At 40.5% G+C, this 21,411-nt stretch overlaps 1 protein-coding gene across 1 annotated transcript; it reads left to right on the forward strand.

Annotated features, from left to right (window-relative positions):
* Positions 1-1,622: 1,622 nt before the first annotated feature.
* Positions 1,623-6,140, forward strand: RPL34 (ribosomal protein L34). The gene is made up of 4 exons (XM_078445824.2): positions 1,623-1,643; positions 3,023-3,096; positions 3,180-3,279; positions 3,594-6,140. Exons 2-4 carry the CDS (start codon positions 3,032-3,034, stop codon positions 3,699-3,701), a joined length of 273 nt encoding a protein of 90 aa, XP_078301950.1. The 5' UTR covers positions 1,623-1,643; positions 3,023-3,031; the 3' UTR covers positions 3,702-6,140.
* The last annotated feature ends 15,271 nt before the right edge of the window (positions 6,141-21,411 follow it).

The raw sequence follows: 21,411 nt of genomic DNA on the forward strand, positions 1-21,411 counted from the left end.
CAATGCAGCAGGCTCACGTCTGCCTCCCTCACTAGACATTGCTCTCAGCTTCAAGGAACTGCTTCACTCCAGGCACCTAGGTGGCTCAGTAGGTTGAGCGTCAGACTTGGTTTCAGCTCAGGTCGTGATCTCAGGGTTCTTGAGATGGAGCAGCGCGGAGGCGGCCTGGGATTTTCTCTGACTTCTCTTCTATCTCTCCCCCACTCACGTTTGTGCTCGGTCTCTCTCAAAATAAATAAATAAACTTAAAAAAAAAAAAAAAAAGAAGAAAGAGGGGCACCTGTGCTGTTTAGTTGGTTAAGTATCCGACTTCAGCTCAGGTCACAATCTCACGGTTCGTCGGTTTGAGTCCTGCAACGGGCTCTGTGCTGACAGTTCAGGGCCTGGAGCCTGCTTCAGATTGTGTCTCCCTCTCCCTCTGTCTCTCAAAAATGAATAAATGTTAAAAAATAAAAATTTGAAAAAAAAAAAAAAGAGAAAGAAAGAACCTGTTGCACTCAGGGTCAGAGGGCATGCAGAGAGTAAGGACTCTGATCTGGGAATACAAAGGCCTGGCTCCTTTGCCTGTTTGGGACAACGATGAGAGACATCCTAATTCCAGAGCTCCTAGTTGGAGTAGCTGAGGCCTCAGTTGCAACCACATTGTGGGTCCCCTGCTCCTACCTTCTTCATTTCCCTAGGGATGTATTTTTTTAGGAGCACTCTCCAATACACCAGCATGCAACCCTCAGTATGTTTGCAGGGAACCTAAGGTCAGATAAAAATTTAAAAGCCCTTTTTAGCATCTTTCCTTAGAGTCCAGACAAAGTGCTCTTTACTTTTTTGGAGGTCACGAATCCCTTTGACAATATAAAGAAATCTAAGAATTCTGGTCTCAGAAAAATACACATAGGCACTTAATGTTAACTTTTACATGCTATTTCGGGGGAGGGGGGTTCCCTTTTCTCCTCATTTTTAAGTCCCAGCTCAAATTTTACCACTCATGTGAAGCTCTTTGTACATAATCGTAAGATTAGCCACCATTTATTGAGCACTTGCTCTCCACAAGACCTGTGCTAAGTGCTTTAATTTTATTGTGCCTTTGATCATGACATAACTCATTTAAAGACTTGCTCAAAGTAACACAGCTAATAATTAGTAGATACTGGATTTAAATCCAATTTGTAAAGCTTGTGCTTTGAATGAATGATAAGTAAAAAAGAAGGGAAGGTTAAAGACAGCAACTCCTCAAAGGTCAACTAATAACAAGTGTCAGAATTGGGTTTTAAACCCAGGTCTAACTGCAAAGCTGGCGCCCTTTAAATAAATACGTTGTAGCGCCCCCAAGAACGAAAAAAGTTGATTTTGTCCCACCTCCGCCCTTTGCAGTTCCTTTGTCATTTGCATTTGTTTCTAGGGCGATTCACAAAAGATCTTAAGTGTGGCTTTGTGGGCTGCTGACTTGCATCCGGGCCCAAGGAAAGGCGGCACGTCGGTTGCCGTACAACGTGGCGGCGCTATGCATTCCCTCCCATGGAGGGGAGCTAGGTGGCTTCCGTACAACATGGCGGCTCTGGTTATGACGTAACTTCCTGTCCGACGCAGTCTTATTTAACCTTTAAACTTGCAAGTACTTCCTTTTTCCTCTTCCGGGGACGGCGTCTGTAGGTATGGTTGCTTTTTCCTTTTCCCTGTTGCTGACTCCCTCTACAATCGGCCGCCATCCGGGGAGTTAGAGGAACCAGGCTTTCTCAGGCGCAGCCTTTTGGACTGGCATAGGGATAAGGGTTCAGGAGGAAAGCTGGTGGTGAGCAGGTCCCCCGGCTTTTAGCTTCAGAGCGCCATCGATCCGGACCACCCCTCCCGAGCCGGGAATAGCCGGAGCTCATCACCTGGAACTTTGCGGCCGTCGAGGTCGCTTGTGGAGACCTACGAGTTGTGGTTCGGCTGATTGAGGCTGCAAAATCGCAGAACGTTTTCCTATTTTAACGCCCACGTTAAGTGCGCCTGTAGTAGATGTTCTCAGGTTTTTGGGAGGACTGGAGACCATGATGTTCGGGTCGTTGTTTCAGAATGTTTTCTTTTCCAAGGCCAATAGCAAGGAAGATAAAAATGTTAATAGGGAGTTTTCGGTCTTGGTTTTGGAGATATAAACGGAATGGTGGCTTCTTGGATCTCATTGGCCTTCGGGGTCGCTTTTGGTGTCTTCATAGTTATGTTTCAGTGTAATGTTAGTAAAGACCTTATAACAACAAAAGCAGGCTCTTTACTTTTGCATTGCATGTGATGAAATGATTACAAAGTTTGGGGTTAAAAATGAGGATTCAAGTCTTGTTTACGTTTTCATGTTACTTTGAGCAGTTCTGAGAAAACGGTTCATAGGCATACTTACCGATTTGCTCAGTGACATTCAGTGTTATTTCCAGTTGATTAAAAAAAATGCCATAATCCAAAGACTCTTTGATACAGAAATAAGTATTATTTGGCACTTAGCTTGTCACACATGCTACTTTGGGGCAAGACACTGAACCCTGAGCATCTTTCATGTGACAGGCACTGCACTAGGTTGGGCAGGATAGCTTCTCTCATTTGTAACTAATGACAGCTGTGTGAACTCCCTAAAAATGTAGAGACAAGGAAGCTAGCCCCTTGTGCTGTATAGGCCAGTAGATGGCCCAAGTGAGGGTTCAGCATAGATGCTCAGGTGCGCTTTTCCTTTAAAAACAGGGTTTCTTAAATCTGCCTGTTAGTAGCACTTTTCTGGACACCACTCCAAACAGAATCAGACGTTTTGAGGAATACATCTGGTAAATTTTAACCAAGTGCCACCATTGATTACCATAAGGAAAACAAACATGGATCTGTTAGTATTCTTACCAGGCACCTTTAAATCTCAGTAGTTTTAAAATAGGGAATTCTTTTCATAAGATACTTTAAGGATTATTGTATATAAGAATATGTGAACGTATAAATTATGTGATGCTGTTTTGCTGTAAGGTTTGAATTATTCCTACAATGCAATTTCATTCCTTTCTTAATTTAGGCATTCAGGATGGTCCAGCGTTTGACATACCGTCGTAGGCTGTCCTACAATACAGCCTCTAACAAAACTAGGCTGTAAGTATTTCTAAAATTTGAAATACATATTGTCATTTACTCTGCAGAATGCTGAACCTGTTCCCTATTCTCTCACTTTCTAGGTCCCGAACGCCGGGTAATAGAATCGTTTACCTTTATACCAAGAAGGTTGGGAAAGCACCAAAATCTGCGTGTGGCGTGTGCCCAGGCCGACTTCGAGGAGTAAGTGATCTTTTTTGCTCTGAATAACGTAAACAAGAATTGAACTAGGGAGCATTAGCATCTTGGTAAGGGATGGAGTGAAGGAGAGGTCACCACTAGGAAGGGTGCAAAGTACTAAGCATCCATGATCCACATCTGTCAAGAACGTGGACTTTTAAAGCCTATGTGATAAATACAGGGAAATGCCTTTCAGATAAAGCAGTATACCATTTCCTGTTCTAGTTTAGTGTTTATACTTGCCATATGTCGCATCTAGTACAATTTCTGTTTCTGTTAAAGCATCACGAAATAATCGCAACATTGACTTTGTGCAGGTTCGTGCTGTGAGACCTAAAGTTCTTATGAGGCTGTCCAAAACGAAAAAACATGTCAGCAGGGCCTACGGTGGTTCCATGTGTGCTAAGTGTGTTCGTGACAGGTAAATATCACTCTTAAATGGACTTTCTCAAACGTGTGTGCATGTCTGTTACACTGAATGCTAATGATTATTAGAAGACTGGTGAAATGTAAACACGAGTAGCATATTTTAGAGTCCTTCCTAGGCTAGGGGCAATTGATACTGTACAAACCAGTAAAGATAACTGGTTCACTTTAAATCAGTTAAGATTTGGCGGCATCTTTATGGCAGATGTAGAAATTAAAATGACCTTGATTTTGTGGAGGAGGTAGATAAGAAACTATTAGTTTTTGGTCAGTCAGGTAGATGGAGAGAGGAAGGTCTAAAAAGTGTAGGAAGAGAATAACTATATATAGTTCTAGTGTGGCTGTAGCAGAGCTTTGCAGGAGGTGATAGACAAGAAAGGTAGAAGTCACAGGTTACGCAGGCCCTTAAAGGACAGACTTTTAGCTCGATCCTAAAACATGTAGGAATTGATGGATTTTGAGCCGGGAGGGAGACTTTTGATGTGCCAGAACGAAAACTGCAGCAGGATGGATAGTAACCTCATTCTTTCAACAAAAGGTGAGTGCTTGGAATGGTTTTCCTCTTGGTGGAGGCTAAGGTGGTGGCACCTGCATGAAGACCTAAAGGCTGGTGGAGTGAGTTAGAGGAGAGGACAGTGTTCCAGGTCGAGGACTGGGATGTTGGGATATGTGAGAGAGTTGGTAGTGGCATAGGTAGAAGTGGAGCGGTGGAGTTTTTATGCTAAACGTTGTCAAAGGTCCATCAGGGACTGTTCTACTTTCTATGAAGGAAACAAGGCTTGTTGTTAAATTCACACAGCCAGTGAGGAACAGCACTGGGATTCGTTCTAGGTTTTATTGAGACCCTTGATTTTAGCCTCACTGATAGACATGAATTGCCTCTGAAGACCTGACTGGGAGGATTTGTAAGGACGTTGGTTGGTCTTCACAAGTTACAGAGCTGCTTCAGAAGAGTTAGATGCCTCCAGTTTATAAAGCTAGTTGTGTAAAGTGGTCAGGCTAGGTTTCTAAACCAAATCTGACAACAAACCTTGCAAGTTCCCTCTGCCTTTCAGGAGTTAATGTGTAGGGGGATGGTAAACATGTTACAGTAGTACAAATACACGGTAAATTGAACTTCATGAAATACTGGAAAACTGAACTATGATTGAAGTTTGGAGGAGAAATTACTTTTCAAGTAGTTGGGACTCTGGGAACGGTATTTGAGGTGGAACCTGCATGATAGGTAAATGTTGGTCAAGAGGTTGAAAGGGCAAAGAATGTGAAAGAATGAGCAATGAGATTGGAAAGATATATGGAGGCAGAAGGGTCATGTGTTAGTTTTAAGCTGGTGGGAGTCTGGCCTTTTACCAGTCTTTGGTTCCCAGACCTTGCTTATACATAATCATGGGCACATTTATTGAAAGTCCAATTCTTGGGCCCTAGCTCTTGGAAATTTGGATGTAGATCTACCGGTTGTCTATAGGTTGGTATTAGCTGTGACACTGACAAGAGTCTGATCTTTGAGTAAGTTTAGGGAATTTGTAAGGGTCCTGAGTAAAAGTGGCACCAGTCAGTTGTGTTTCTATAATGTGATTACATTGGGGAGATTTGAAGGAGTCCAAAATCCCAGGAATTTTAGGCCATATTATTAGATGACCAGGGTTACAAATAAAGATCATAAATGGGGAGTTTTTTGTGGGAATTGAGTGCTTTCTCTGTGGAGGTAGCTTTGCTTTAACGAATGGTAGTTAGTACCTGCTATTTGCCAGGTCCCATGCACTGTAATAATAGTGATTGATAAAATGTACTTCCTCTCTAAATGGAGGTTCAGAGTACACACACTGCAACTCCTTCCAAGTTTAATCTTCATAAAAACCCTGTGAAATGGGTATAAGGTTTTTTGTGTACCTTTTGACAGAGAAAGTTACTTGCCCAAGATCACACAGCTAGTAAGTAGTAGAGTTGACCCCAGGCTGTAGAAACTTTGCTCTTGATAAAATGCCTCTTGCCATTAGCTTTTAACCTTCGTTTTGGTTTCCCATATGTAATTCCTTCGTGACTCAGAAGAAGAGGGCAGGTACAATTGGCATAGAATTGAAGGATTATCCTACTTAAACTGCCAGTGTAGAAAGGAGACTTTGAGCCAGCCAAACGGTTCTGGCCATCTAATTTCATCTTAAGTTTTTAGTCTATACTGGTGGGTTTCCTTTACTTTTCTAGGTATCTTCCCTGATTGCTTTACTCAATTCTTTTATGGTACTTTTCCTGCCTATTAAATCAGTGGGTTTTATCTTAAACTGTATTCATTTATTATTTTTCTTTCTAGGATCAAACGTGCATTCCTTATTGAGGAGCAGAAAATCGTTGTGAAAGTGTTGAAGGCACAAGCACAGAGTCAGAAAGCTAAATAAAGAAGTGAAGCTTTTTTGAGTAATAAAACAATCAAAGGCGTTTTCTGTTATTGCTGTTGTAATTTGTTAGTATACAGTTTTGGTTTCTATGTGGTGTTTGGGATTCCGTGATTTTTAGTTGATTGCTTTTACTGAAAGACCATAATGGAGGCCAGTGATGGGTAGAATTTTTTGATAGCACCTCTAGAACACTTGGGGAGGTTTGAGAAGAGTGGCTGTTATATCTGGATGTTTCTTTTAATTCCGCTGCATCATTTCCATCCAGTCTCCTTCAGCACCAAAACTCAGGATGGAAATTAAACAGTGTTTATTGACAAGTTATTTGGAATAGAATCTTTTATACACCATTGTATTTAAACCCTCCATTTCATTAGTTCACTTCAGACCAAAAACGGTCTATTTTGGAGAGCTCAGAACTCCATATTCAGCAAATCAAGAGCTCCACTCGTATACAAAAACCTCATGTCTCTGGTCTAGTGAAATTTAAATTCTAACTTAAATTGGATTTTTAATCCAGTCCAGAAAATTAAAATAACAGGCCTTAGTTATATTTATTCTTGGAAGCTCTGTGTATCTAACAACTCTTAATAAGTATGTACACAGTAATAATAGCTCATTACAGTGCTCAGACTGTACCAAGTATTTGTCTAATATTCTACATGCATAAGCTCATTTGAATTCCCTTCCAAGACCATTTTTTCAGATCATGTCAAGCTTATTTTGAATCTCAAGGAAAAATAGAGAGCAGAGCCCCCAGGCTATTTGCACAAGCCAAGAAATCTGGAAGCCAGAAGAATTCTGTAAATTCTGACCCTTTTCTTCAATTTAGATGTTACTGTACTGGTGTGGTTTAACTTTGATGGCTCATGAAGAGGGATGTTTTCTCTTAATTATAATAAATGATTCCCCTTGTAGGAAGGAAAACAAATCTTTCTGGCCTCTTAAACACTCATTGTGCCACACTGCCAGTTAACTTCTTGACAGACAACGGGTTTTAAACATTTTTGTAGAAGAGCTAGTAAGTGGTTAAGCTGCATGGGAACTCAAGAATTTAACGACAGTACTTGATAGCATCTCCTTAGTGGTGGCTAACACTTCAAACTAACCTTCATGTAGTCTCTCTAACCACTCTGTGACACCTACTTTATCCCCAGTTTACAAATGAGGAAACTGAGGCACAGAGGTTGTACGATAGTACCCAGAGTCATTTAAGTGTTTCCAGGTTTTTTGCAAGTGGTCTACTTAGTGATTGCAATCAAATGACTGCCTGTTCCGGTGAACACTACAGAATAAGCAGTGATCGCCGAGGCCCCTGTTGCCCACGTGGTCTCAGACAATTGAGATCCGTTAGGCTTCCCCAAACACCTGCCAATCCTAAGGCTTGTTGAGCAACTGGGGTAATGGAATCACTGTGTAATGTTTAATCGCATAATAAGATTTCTGATGGGGATATAACTGAAAAACATTGGATTCTGAGGTAGAGTAACCTCTCATTTCCCCATGACTCAGGCTGATGTATTCTGCAGCAACATGTTTGGTAATCCTGGGGTGGGTTTGGTATAAGAATGTACAAATTAGTACTTAAATTAACGTTCAGAAGCAATGCCTTAAAATTTAATTCAGTTATTTGATTGCTTTGTAGATGAATTGAGTTTCTGAAAGGCTCGAGATGTAGCTTTTTCATACCAGCTGTGAGGGGACAGCCTCCTCATTTGCCAGCCCACCAGGAGTTCTTCCCTGTAGGGGCTCTTCCCTCTACTACAAAGAGTTCCACAGGACAACCTGACCAAACGCAAAGACTGACCAACGAGGACTACCCAAGTTTCAGCAAAAGAAATGGGTTGGCAGAAATTTTAGACAGCTAAAGCACTGAAGTTCCATACTTTTTAAAGGATTTGTCAAATGGTTTAGCCTTTTTAAAGTTTGAAACGTTTCCCTTTTATAAATGTCTTTGTAGACCATTTGGAAAGTGTGGAAAAACAATGAAAAAAATGCCTTTTAATTTCAGTACACAGGTTATCTGCCAGTTTGATATGTTCCCATCTTGTTTTCTAGACTTAAGAGTCTTTTAAATCAAAATAGGAGGCATACCATGTATATATATTTTCAATCCTTTTTCCCCACTTAACTGAAAAGATTGCAGTGGCTGCATGTGCTGTCCAATCTACGTGCCATAATTTACTCCCTTTCTTTTGAAGATGAAAGCTATTTCCAATTTTGCTCTATTTAATACTTGTGAGCATACTTATACATTTGGTTATTTTATTTATTGATTGTTTTTAAATTCATAAGCTGGCACTGAAGTACAGCCCTTAAGCTTAGTTACTGGCGTTACAGGACTGTTTCCTAGGTATCAGGACACCTGCTCTGGCTGCTGTAACTAATTACCATAGACTGGGTGGTTTAAACTACATACCTATCTCAAGGTTCTGGAAACTGGTAGGTGCAAGATCAAGGTTCTGACAGATTCAGTTCTTAGTGATTCAGTTCTTAGTTCTTACTGGTTAGCAGAGTGCTGTCTCCTTGTATCCTCACATGATGGAGAGCAGAGAAATAAGCCCTCTTGTGTCTCTTACAAGGGCACAGATGCCTTTATGAGGGCTTCACTCTCAAGATTTAATTACCTCCCAAAGGCCCCCGTTTTTCATACCATCGCTTTGGGGATCAGGGCTTCAGTTGAACGACTTTTGGTGGGGGGGACACAAATAGGCTAATGTCTATACGACTAATGATATGAAGTGTGCCTAATTGGTGACCAATTTCTTCACCTTTGTTGGGTTAGCCACTGAAGCTCTTGGCCACAAACCGCTTCCCAGCCTCCCTTTCCTAATGCTTCTCTTCATCTCTCCCTCTCATACTGCCCGGTCCAGTTTCCTCCCACCCCACACTCCAAGCAGACCGAGTTTGTCGTGTGTAGATCTAGAAGAGCCTAGAATTGCACGAACATAGCACCAGCACTGCCCTAGCGACCAAAATGGATTCTGCTCTGTTCTGGGTTTTAACTTTGTAAAAAGCAAAATGAATCTTTTATTGAATCCAGTTCTGTGTGTGTGACTTAAGTATTCTTGACAGGTTCTTAAAAAGACATGTGAATGTAGTCAGTGGTTTCTTTTCAAAGTCTAGTATTTCTCCTTCCATGGAATTGCTTATAAATTCTATTAGAAGGATGGGGGAGGGGTGTCTTCCACCCTTAAAAGCAGAAAATCTCCATATGTTTAAATAAGTAAATTTTAAGGTTATTTTCAGCAGTGCAATAACATACTTAAAGAATTTTTATCTTAATGATTTGGAGCTTGGGTTCCCAGAATTTTGAGTCCGGACTATGTCCAGCTTTAACTGTAACCCATATTTCTTATCACACCAATTAAAATCATATTCAATTCCTGCAGAATAAGATTGTGAAGCAGGGCTAAATGCTACGGTTTTTGTCTGAGTTGGATTACTTAGAATTTTTAAGAGTAAGGGTTTGGTCAGAATTTATCATCATCAGACATTACCAACAGAAGCAGCAGTGTGTGTAGCCAGCCCATTCTGGCTGTGAGAGCCAGCAGCGTGTGCCTTTCCAGCTCTGGACATCATTGATGTCAGGTTCGTGCCTTGAAATTGACATGGTGGGAGCATTTACACCTGGAAATCAGCAAATGCTACAAAAGTCCGTTTCCCTCCTCAGGAGCTGGATATGAAATATTACCAGCAAGCCATTGGCTATTACTCAAGTTATAGTCTCTTGTCACAACTTAAATATGATGCTGTTGGTTCAGGAGCTCTACATATATCTGGTACATACTTAGTAATGATTTATACTTTAAATTTTTCTGTAGTAAAAGCTTATTAATGCTTTGAATCCGTGAATGTTCTGGGATTTGATTTCATAAAATACAAAACAAAGCTTTTATTGAGTCCATTTGTGTGAATGTAGAGGAAAATAATTAAAAACCTTGCAAAGGTGCAAATTTCATCTCTTTAAACAACGAAAACTAGATGTGATAAACACTACTATAAACCAGGAGTAGAAAAGTTAAGACTATCTTCACGAATGTCCTTTTTAAGGGATGAGACCCACAATAATTCTATATCAAGAGATGCTTTCTGATTTCCAAAATATTAGCATTCAATACTCTTTTGACTAAATCTTAAGTGTTTCTGGTTAATTTAAAAGATTATATAAATATTTTTGCCACTACATTTATATTCTGTTACAATTTGCTTTAGCTTTCATTCATTCACTCAGCAAATATTCATTAGAAACTACTATGTTCCAGAAATTGTGCTGTTGAGTAAGTAGTAATACAGTAGTCAACAAAGCAGACTCTTCCCTGCTCTCATGGCACATAGGGGAGACCATGTTAAATGAGGATACAAATACGTTTTTAATTGCACTCTTTGAGATAAGAATCATAAAGGGAAACTACAATGTTGTGAAACAGGCAAGAAAGAAACCTCATGGGGAGTTAAAGTAGGTTTTTCTGAGGAAGTGATGTTTAATCTTAGGATAAGTAGATCTTAGCTGGGTGACAAGTAGGGTGAACATTCCAAACGGAAGCGCCAACATGTGTAAATGCCTTACTGTCAAGAAAGAGATCGTAAAAATAAAGTAATTCCTGCAACCCTATTCACTCTCAGTATTTACAGCCAAATAAATGTGATATGTATGAACAAATTGTTAATCACTAAGAGGGAACTCCCTGTTAGTACATAGCTTTTGGTCCACCTATGTGTCCCCAGAGCCAAAAGATGTATGCTACCCTTGCTTCCTAAGGGAGACCAGTGAAAGAAAAGCTTTCCTAAAGACATACTCCTCTGCACTAGAGGATATTTAAATTATGCACTCCCCTCTATAATCTAGGCATCAACTTACTATTAAGGAGGAAAGGGATCAAAATTATTGACTGAATTCCCCTAATACTCATTCAGCTTCTGTATTTCTTGGCCTGTGCCATAGCCTGAGGGCTTTACTGGCTCACATGCGTGCTCTTTCTCTCCTTTGTTTCTCTCTCTTGGGTTGGGAATAAGCTTACGCTTGACATTCCTCAAGAACGAATGGCCTTGAAGAAAATGCAAATGTTTATTGCATCTTAACATAAGTTGTATAAAGATTTGGGAAGCTATATATGGTCTCTGATGCAACTATTCAACTCTACCAATAGCGTGGAAGCAGCCACAGACAGTACCTGAATGAACAATCCTGGCAGTGCTCCAGTAGAGTTTTATTTACAGAAACTGATGTTGGGTCAGATTTGGCCCACTGGTGGTAGTTTGTGGACACCCCCCCCCTTGCTCTAGATGACCGCTGCTCCCCTCTATAGCTGCCATCTGATTGCAAGTGCACGAGAAACCTCAAGCAAGAACAGCAGAAAACTGCTTTGTTGAGTCTGAATAACCCAAAGGATATTGAGAGAAAATAAATTGGTTGTTTTATTACATTAAATTTTGAGGTAGTTTCTTATATAGCAATATACCTCTAAAACAGTGGTACAGTTCAATGGTCTTTAAATATGATTTTACTTGCATATTCCTTAAAATTGTTTTGAAAAACTGTGTAGACCTTTGCACATTTTTAGATTATCATATAAAACTTTTCATTATAACTTTAAATCATTCCAAAGGATATAATTTCCAGCGTAGTAAAAATGTGAATAATTAAAAAAAAACAACTATCACCTTTCAAATATATCGAATTAAATCTATATAGCAACCATTAAAAACAAAGACACAGGGAGGCTCTTTCAACAGTTGGATGTTTTATATTCCTCATTTTTCCTCTTCATATTATCATTCCATTTTCTCCATGGGATTTTAAACTTTTTTTGTTGAAAGTCTGTTCCTGATTGGTGATTTCCACAACTCTGTTTTGTTTAATAATTTTTTTTAATGTTTATTTATTTTTGAGACAGAGAGAGACAGACTGTGAGCGGGGGAGGGGCAAAGAGAGAGGGAGACACAGAATCTGAAGCAGGCTTGAGGCTCCGAGCCATCAGCACAGAGCCCCATGCGGGGATTGAACTCACAAACTCACAAGATCGTGACCTGAGCCGAAGTCAGACGCTTAACCGACTGAGCCACCCAGGGGCCCCAATTCAATTTTTTTTTTTAAGTAGGCTTCAAAGCCCAGTGTGGAACCCAACGTGGGGCTTGAACTCACAACCTGAGATCAAGACCTTAGCTGAGATCAAGAGTCAGATGCTTAACTGAGTCACTTAAGTGCTCCTCCCCAATTCTATTTCTAAGGAAGAAAAAGCAAAACAGAGAGACATGGAGTCTTGCCACGCCTTTGCCCTCTGGAGAAAATAAGGCAGCGTTGCCCTTTTGTCTGTCTTGTTTTCGCTTCACTCTCAAGGGACTCTCTCTCAGGAATTATTTATTCTTCGACAATTTGGGGAAGATGAAAGAGGGGAGGGCAGTACATGAAAATTGTTGTCATTATCCATTATTCTACGTTTTATATATGTGTATATGTGTACACATATATATACTTTATACGTTTATATATATAAAGTATATATATATATAAAGTATACATATATATATATATATATATATATATATATATATATGTATATTGTGTTCTGAAAAGAGCACCATGATTCTGAGTGCTTTGCTTTCTGTATAAGTTAGAGAATTACTACTAGGGGCAACAGGGAGCGAGCACAGGGTTTTAAGGATATTAGTGTTTAGAATGTTTTGATGGCATGAAGAATTCACATCAATTCATTCAACAGACATTAACTGTGCACAGGGTGTATACCAGGCACTATGCTGGCACTGCCCCTGGTGAGAATTTCTGGAGTACACAAAGTCTCCAATCTCCCTTCTTTGCCCCCTCTTTCTGTGCACACAGGCATGTGGTTTGGTGTCATGAACAAAGCATAGTCTCCACTACTTAGTTGTCATGTTACCTCGAGAAGTCACTTAAATCCTCCCAGTCTCTGTTTATGAAAGGCAAACATGGGTATAAAAATACCTATCTTCCAAGATTGTTAGAAAGGTTAAGTGTGCCTGGCACACTTAATTTATTTCATTAAAAAAAATTTATGTTAGTAGGCATTTAATTAATATTTATTCTGGGTCCCTTTCCATCTCTTCTCAAAACTTAATCTCAGAACACATCTGCCATCAGCCATAGTGTGAACATAAGTCAGTGTATTCCCTCTAGGCTCATTTACATTTTAGCTTTGTAATTCCTGATGGTGGGTGGAAAGACTGACTTGTGCCAAAGGAATTTCAGGCAGGAAAAGTGGGTAATTCAATCTCTTGGGAGTCAAGGATCACTCTATTAAATAGAAATACAAAGTCTCCGGGTAATGCCAAGGACATGGTCAAGGGTGAAGAGCACACTGGGATTGCCACCTCTTTACAAACAGATGTTGAGGGGCTCAAATGAGGTTTGTTGTACGAAATTTCCTTTTCCGGTTTTTTTTTTTTTTAAACTGAGCATTATGGTATGGACAAAGGTTCTCACACTTCCAATTCACTGAAGAATCTGCTGGGCAGGTTCTGGAGCCCTGTCTGAGACTTTCTCAGTCAGAACCCGTGAAAGTCCAGCCAAGAACCTGCATTTTAACGAGATCTCCTAGCGGATTCTCACAGAGATGCACCTTGGACTGCTTTTTCACAAGATGCGGTAGAAAGTATACACGATTTGGTGTTAGGCAAATATGGGTTTAAATCGTAGGTCCACCAATTGGTCATCAATTAGGTGACTTGGAGCAAGTTTCTTACCTTCTCTAAATCTTAGTCACCACACCTATAAAATGAAGGTAATATTTAACTTCAAGCGTTCTTAGTGTCCAGTTCAATTAAATATCCTGTGTTATCCACACCATGTTCTGCATGTCCTTTTCCTGGTTCTAGTATGGAAATGCCTTCATATATATTTACGGAGAAATCAACAAAGTACATCAAGATGGTCATGATGGAGTCCTCTCATTTGTATGATTAAAAACAAGTGATAATGTTGGAAATAAACCAAAAAGTCAGCGGATACCTTATCCTCCTCTATCATGTTTTATCCCAAATGATTTTTTTCTCTTTGTAAGGAATTATACACACACACACACACACACACACACACAGTCTGAAAATGCCAAGCTGTATTTGATTAGTTCTGGGCAGAAGCACGTTAGGGCATCTGAAAACCACAACTGGAGACATCTATTCTGATGGGCCTAATGCTCTGGGTATTTCCTTTCAACCGAACTTGGGGGGAAAGTACTTTGATATAATGTACATATGGAAATATTTTACAACATTCTTAAAAAGTTAGATATTTTATTCAGTATATATATAAAACATACTTTTCTCTTCAATGTGTGCAAATATGGATACATCAATGTCTTAAAGAGTCCCTTGTCATTTCCAAGATAGGATTGTTTTGTTTTGTGTTGTTAAATCCACTTCAGTGAGTCTGAAAGAGCCAGAGAGACAGCCCCTGGAGACAGTGGTCTTTGCTTTGGGCTCCTGGCAGTCAGCAGGGACAGCTGCTGTTCAAATGTACCCCAAATACCTTACCTCTGCTAAGATCATTTCTGGAGGTGAGAAAGCACTTTGATTTCCTGTTCACTTTGAAAGATGGCGGTGGGAATGGTGGTGGAATGGTTGGCCCTTTTACACAGGCCTTTGGTTCTGAGGCCACTGCCACGTTTCACAAGTGCAACAAAACTGCACTCTGGGTTTCGCTTCAAATTCTTTTGGAAAGATTAAAGTCTGTTAGTTTAATTTTTTTAATGTTTATTTATTTGTGAGGGAGAGAGAGACACACAGAGCATGAGCGGAGGAGAGGCAGAGAGAGAGGGAGACACAGAATCCAAAACAGGCTCCAGGCTCTGAGCTGTCAGGACGGAGCTGGAGACGGGACTCGAACTCAGGAAACATGAGATCGTGATCTGAGCCGAGGTGGGATGTTTAATGGACTGAGCCTCCCAGGTGCCCCTAAAGTCTGTTATTTTAAATGTTATTCCTAATCTCGGGGTAAAACAGTCCTTGCAAAGTATCCCTCATCGTAAGAATCTATTAATAGTGGTCACTTTCAGGAAGAAGAAATAGGGAAGGAGGAAACTGCTAAGGGGAAGATGGCATTCAATTTTCATATTTTTATTCTTTGTACTTTCTGAATTTTATAACTCTCAACATGTAATCTTATTTTTAAAAGAACAGGGACTATCTGTCTGATGGCATTTCAGGCCACTTTTGCTATGCCTTCTTTATAAATTTCTGCATTGAAAAAACGAAATCTAATACGTTTACTTTAAAAGGCTTAACTGGAAATTATTCTTTCTTTTTTTTTTTCTTAAGATTTAATAACCCAAACTTGCCAGACAAATACACATTTCTTTTTTTCATTCGTATAAAGCTATATGATTTGCAAGGCAACTAGATGTAAAAGAAAATATCCTGGGTTTGATATTTTATTCATCTGAAAATGTTGCTTTCACAAGATTTTTCTTTCATCATTAAAAGAGTAAACCATTTGCATTTTAAAGATATGCTTGACTGCTGTGGGAAGCAGCCTTTTCCATTTGTGTAATGTTTCATTGAGTTTATTTGATCACAGCATTGAGGCAAGTTTTTTCAAATAAGTTTGCCTTTTCATTATGCTTGCGAATATAGTTTGTAAATCTCAAGGTATCGAAAATACATTTTGGCGAAGTACTGTGATTCCTGTAAAAGCGAACTCCTGCCCTGCTGTGGCCACAGAAAGAAATTACAGGTGGGTGGCTGTCAGAAAAACATACTGTTATTTTGTTGAATTGCAACAGCTTTGCACGAAAAGGTAAAAAATGTTCAGATACAGTTATTTGTCTTTAAAAAGCGTAATGGAATATATATGTATATATAAAACATATATTACACAAGATTACATATATATTACATGCAAAGATATAATTTAAAATATATGTATATAATTTTAAATATATATGTATATAATTTTTTTTTAATCTGGATCTTTAATGTTGAATACTAATGCATTTTTCAAAGTGGCTGAAAGTATGTGCTTTTGTTCCCAATCCAACCCTCACTCCAAGTGGCCTAATGGTATCTGAAGACATAGCAATCATCCTTTGGCACAAAACTTTAATGTGTGGAAAGGTGTGGGCTTTGGAATCAGCAGGCCAGGGATCTGCCACTTTCTGAATGTGTTAACTTGAGCATTTTGCCCAATAGCTCAACAAGCCTCAGCTTCCTCATCTGAAAAATGGAGTCAATAACACCTATTGGATGCTAAATAAGCCAACCTAATACAACTCCTGTGTATAGTATACACACTCCTGTCTATACACACACTATTGGCTGCCTTATGACTCTAATCTCTTTTTCTTCAGAAGATGGCTCAGATCTTTTCAAAGGTAAATTTCACCTCTGATGGGCTCCATTCCACACCCTTGTGCCATGGCCCTGAATTTGTTCTGTTCCTTAGCACCCTCCCCTCCTTCTGCCACTTCTGTCCCACTATCTCTACAATTTTCTTTCCTTGTCTCATACAAACGTGCCCAAGTGGCACCATCTTTAAAAAACCTCAGCTACCACCTCAGCCCTCCTATTCCTTTCACACCTCCTGTGTTAGGAGGGATGAATCCTATATTCCTTCACTCCTGTTATTTTTAAAATTCCCGTTCACTTCTCCCTTCTGCAATCTGGTTTCTTCTCCAGCCACCATGCTACTGAAATTAATGAATTAATTCACCAACCATTTATAAGCATTGATCAGGATACCACGTTTTAAGATTGTGCCTTGCAGTGGAGTCAGATCCGTTCTCGAGTCATTCTAGTGTCATGTACTTAACAGTACACTCACTGGCCAATGGTCACCAATGACCAATTGTCAAACCCTGTGGCTTCTGTTCAGTTTCACTCCATCTGACTTGCTGGAAACTCCCCCTTCTGAGCCTCTCTGCCACTGCTCTCCCTTGATTGTTCTGCTCCTTTGATCTTGTTGTATCTACTATGTGGTATCCTCTTAATCTTGTGGGTGATTCCCTAGGCATCGTCCTCTGTTCTCTTCCCTCTGTCTTTCAACTTTTGTCTCTGAACCTCCTATAATTATAGCTACATTTGGTGGGTATGTGTGGGCATTTTTCTGGGAAGAAACATCATAGCTTTTCTTTTTTTAATTTTTTTTTAACGTTTATTTATTTTTGAGATGGAGAGAGACAGAGCATGAACAGGGGAGGGGCAGAGAGAGAGGGAGACACAGAATCTGAAACGGGCTCCAGGCTCTGAGAAAGGTCATAGCTTTTATCAGCTTTGCAAGGAGATCTTTTGGAGGATGATCCCTCTAAACAAACCCCCTGCCTACTCCATCTCGTGTTTAGGCATCTTCATCCACTGATAAGACATGCACTATCACCCAGATGCTGCTGACTCCTGGATCTTGAAATCTTGGCTCCACCAAGATCCCCTCCTGGGAGCAAGGTCCCAGGAGGAGCAAGGTCCCCTCCTGGGAGCAAGGTCCCCTCTTGGAGAGTACCTCTAGAACGATAGTTCTCATCAGGCAGATGGCAGGACCTTAGCCTTCAGCTCCATGTATCTTCCTCTGACAGGCATTGAGTGGGTTGGGGGTGAATGTGGCATGCATATATAGTGAGAGTCCCAGGGAGGAAGGAGGTGTGCTCCACCCTGGCTCTTGCTATCCACGAAAGCACTACTTGACCCTGGCCGTTACCCCAGTCTCCTCCTCTAGGTCCAGGAAAAAGCCTTCTTCTTTGGTCCAGCTCGTGGACTCAGCAGCAGAGTTGCCCAAAACCATTATTTCTCAGTTCGCTTTTATCAGTGCTCAAGCCTCATATCCATTTGTTGATCAAATTCACCTGATTCTACCAGTGACGATCTTTTAGTCTTTCCATTGCCACCAACCTCCCTGCTCTGAACATTCCCACAGTCTATCTCATGCCTTCATTGTCTCTCATCTGGGCTTTCACACTGAGGTCCTAAAAGTTCTCTCTGCCTCATGTCTGTCTGCTCTCCCATCTGTCTTCCAAACACACACCCAATTATCTCAATTTCAAAAATCCTTCAGTTATCAATCTATCTATTTAGGTAAAATTTAAATGCATTATGACATTGAAAGACCCTCCACAAACAGGCTTCATCCTTCCTTTTAGAGTCATATCTCCAGCCTTTCTTCCATTAGTCTTCTGTCATATGCAATCACTCACCTTCCCTTGGCAGGTGAGAAATTCTACCACTGAACCATCAATGCAAGCGACTCACCTTCCCTTGGAATTTCATACCTCTCTGCTTTTGTTCAGACTGCTCCTTGTGCCTGAAAAGCCTGACTGTTAAGGAATCTAGCTCCTCCTTCAATGCCCATCTCAAATATGAGCTCTTCTGTGAGTCTGGAATTTCCTACCCACAAGAATGAGTAACTTCTGTTCCAGGACTTGCTAAGCAATTTGTCCAGAACTCCAGTAAGCATGCACTTCTCGGTCCTGCCATTGATTGTGGTGTGTGTGTGTGTGTGTGTGTGTGTGTGTGTGTGTTTCTCTCCTGATCAGAATGACAGTTTCTTGAGGCAGGAATCAGGTACTGGTTATCTTGTCCCTCCTCCACCTTCACCCCAGCACTTAGAACAGAACTTGTCTCTGTTACATTCTCTATAAATGCTTGATGAATGAAGGAAGAAATGGTGAACATTATCATCACCAGCACTACTGCCTGCCCTCGCTGGTCCCCATTTCTCCAAAGGAAAGGAAAGAAGTATGTGAGCATAAGTAGATGCTTTCAGAATATACCCACAATTTCGGCAAAACATGTATTAAAATATGGAAAGGAGCTTTGAGATAGAAAAGAAAGAAGATAGTAACGAGCAAAAAGAAACCAAATTTTACTTTTTTTAAAATTTTTTTAACGTTTTATTTATTTTTGAGACAGGGAGAGACAGATCATGAACAGGGGAGGGTCAGAGAGAGGGAGACACAGAATCCGAAACAGGCTCCAGGCTCTGAGCTGTCAGCACAGAGCCCGACGCGGGGCTCGAACTCACGGACCGTGAGATCGTGACCTGAGCCGAAGTTGGACGTTTAACCAACCAAGCCACCCAGGCGCCCCCAAATTTTACTTTTTACCCAGCTACTTACATCTCCCTAGTTAGCAGTAAGGATGGCATCTTGATTGGCATACTGAGATCTGTTCAGTCTCTTAGAAAGAACACCCTGGCTGCAATGTGGAGAGAACTGGGATGGGAAATGGTTGGGTCTGGACTAAGAAGCGGTAGTGGAGACGAAAATGTGGGAACAAACGAAAGAAAAATTAAGGAAGCACAATTGTTAAGGTGATACACTGAAGGATAAAAAGACATGGAAGAGGCAAGGGGTTCATTCACGGATTCATTCCACTAATATTTAAGGAGTCCTACTATGTGCCAGCACTGTGGAGGTGCAGGGAATTCTGTGGCAAAAATGATATTGTCCTTGACTTTAAGACACTGAGTTTCTGATACTACAGATGGCCGTCCGTAGTGTAGTAATTAATGTCTGTGTAGTGATGAACATCCAGATACCCTTACGTCGAATGGAAACAAATTTGGGAGGCATTATTATTCACCCCTTCTAGAATACAGCAGTGAACAGTACCTGGGTAGAGAGACAGATATACTCATGAAAGACCAGAAAGATGTTTACTATGTTCCAACAAAATACTATTTTTAAAACTTTAATTACAAAAGTAATATATGTTTATTATAGAAAAGTTAGGAAATACATGCGGTTTCAAAAAAGGAAAAATTCCACAATCTCATCACATAGATATTAATCATCTCTATGTCCCTCAGACTTTTCAGTGCACAGTGCCCAGAAAATACCTACAAAACAAATGGGCCAATGGTCTATATACAATTTTGTGGATGCTTTTCATCATTTAAAACATACTGTAAACATCTTCCATTTCAGAAAATATACTAGGAAAATTGTTGAGGAGGTCTGGAGAGAGACCTTCCTATAAAAGTTCATAGTATGAAGATATTTGTGCCCCAGGTGATACTCAATAAATTGCAACATATGTACAGAAGGATGTTCATAATCATGTGGATAAGATGATCCATCCTATGGATAGTCATCCTCTTTCCCCAGTCACTCCTGTCCTTGCCTAGCGGGCCCACAAACAAAGTGACCATGGCTACAGGGATGGAAGTTATACGTGGACTTTCACTCATCACAGCTGATCTGGCTAGAGCCACTGCTGAGTGCCCAAACTGCCAATTGAAGAAATCAACAACAAACCCACAAAATGGTATCATTCTCCAGGAAGATGAGCCATCTACTTGGTATAGGTTAATCACATAGGACCACTCCCAGGAGGCACTTGGTTTTTACTAAAATGGACACTTAACACTGGATACGATTTTTTCTTCCTTGGCCACAATGCTGCTACAAAAATCACCATTGTGTGGATCTGAAGAATGCCTTGCTCATCATCGCAGTATACCACACAGCATTGCTGTTGGCCAAGGAACTTGTTTGACAACAAATGAATTGTGGCAATTGGCTCATGTTCATGGAATTCCTGGTTTTAGCATGTGCCCTATCACCTTGAAGCAGCTGTGTGGAATGGTGGAATGGCCTTTTGAAAACTCAGTTATGATGCCAACTGAATGTCAACACCTCTTGGAGCTAAAACAATGCCTGCCAAGATGCAGCGTGTGCTGTAAATCAATGATCAGTATATGCGGCTGTTTCTCTTGGAACCAGGATTCACAGGCCCGGGAATCAAGTGTAGAAAATGGGAACAGCTCCTCTCACTGTGACTTCTAGTGATGCACTCGTGAAACTTTTGGTTCCCATTTCCTACAACTTTGGGCTCTGCTGGGCTAGGAGTTTCAGTCCCCCAAGATAATATTTCCATCAAGGGATGGCCACCTCAATAGTTCCATTAAACAGAGCCGAGAGTGTCACCTCACCTCTTTAGTGCCCTCATGCCAGTGAATCAAAAAGCAGGTAAGGGGTACTATACCGACTAGAGGGTTTGATCCTGGCATCCATGGGAAATTCTGATTGCCACTACAAAATGGCAGTAAGGGGGAGTGTGCCTAGGATGCAGGAGATCCCCTGCGCCTCTTAGTACCCCCGAAGTCTATGATTAAAGTCTATGGAAAACTACAACCTTAGTAGGGTCAAATGGCTCAGACCCTTCAGGAATTAAGTTTTAGATCGCTCTGGCAGATAAAGAACCTCAGCCAGCTGAAGTTTTTGCTGAAGGCAAGGGGAGTATGGAATAGAGAGTGGAAAATTGTAATTATAAATACCAGTTGTGACCATGTGAAGAGTTGTGGAAATAAGCAATGGGACAGTTATGAGTATTTCTTCCTTATCTTGATATGAATATA

This window comes from Panthera onca, chromosome B1, assembly GCF_046562875.1.
Source record: "Panthera onca isolate mPanOnc1 chromosome B1, mPanOnc1 haplotype 2, whole genome shotgun sequence".
Classification (NCBI taxonomy): domain Eukaryota; kingdom Metazoa; phylum Chordata; class Mammalia; order Carnivora; family Felidae; genus Panthera; species Panthera onca.

Coding starts and splice junctions, on each gene's coding strand:
- RPL34 (XM_078445824.2), top strand. CDS start 3,032: ATGGTCCAGCGTTTGACATACCGTCGTAGGCTGTCCTACAATACAGCC. Junction 3,097..3,179: donor GCCTCTAACAAAACTAGGCT/GTAAGTATTTCT, acceptor CTCACTTTCTAG/GTCCCGAACGCCGGGTAATA. Junction 3,280..3,593: donor GCCCAGGCCGACTTCGAGGA/GTAAGTGATCTT, acceptor GACTTTGTGCAG/GTTCGTGCTGTGAGACCTAA.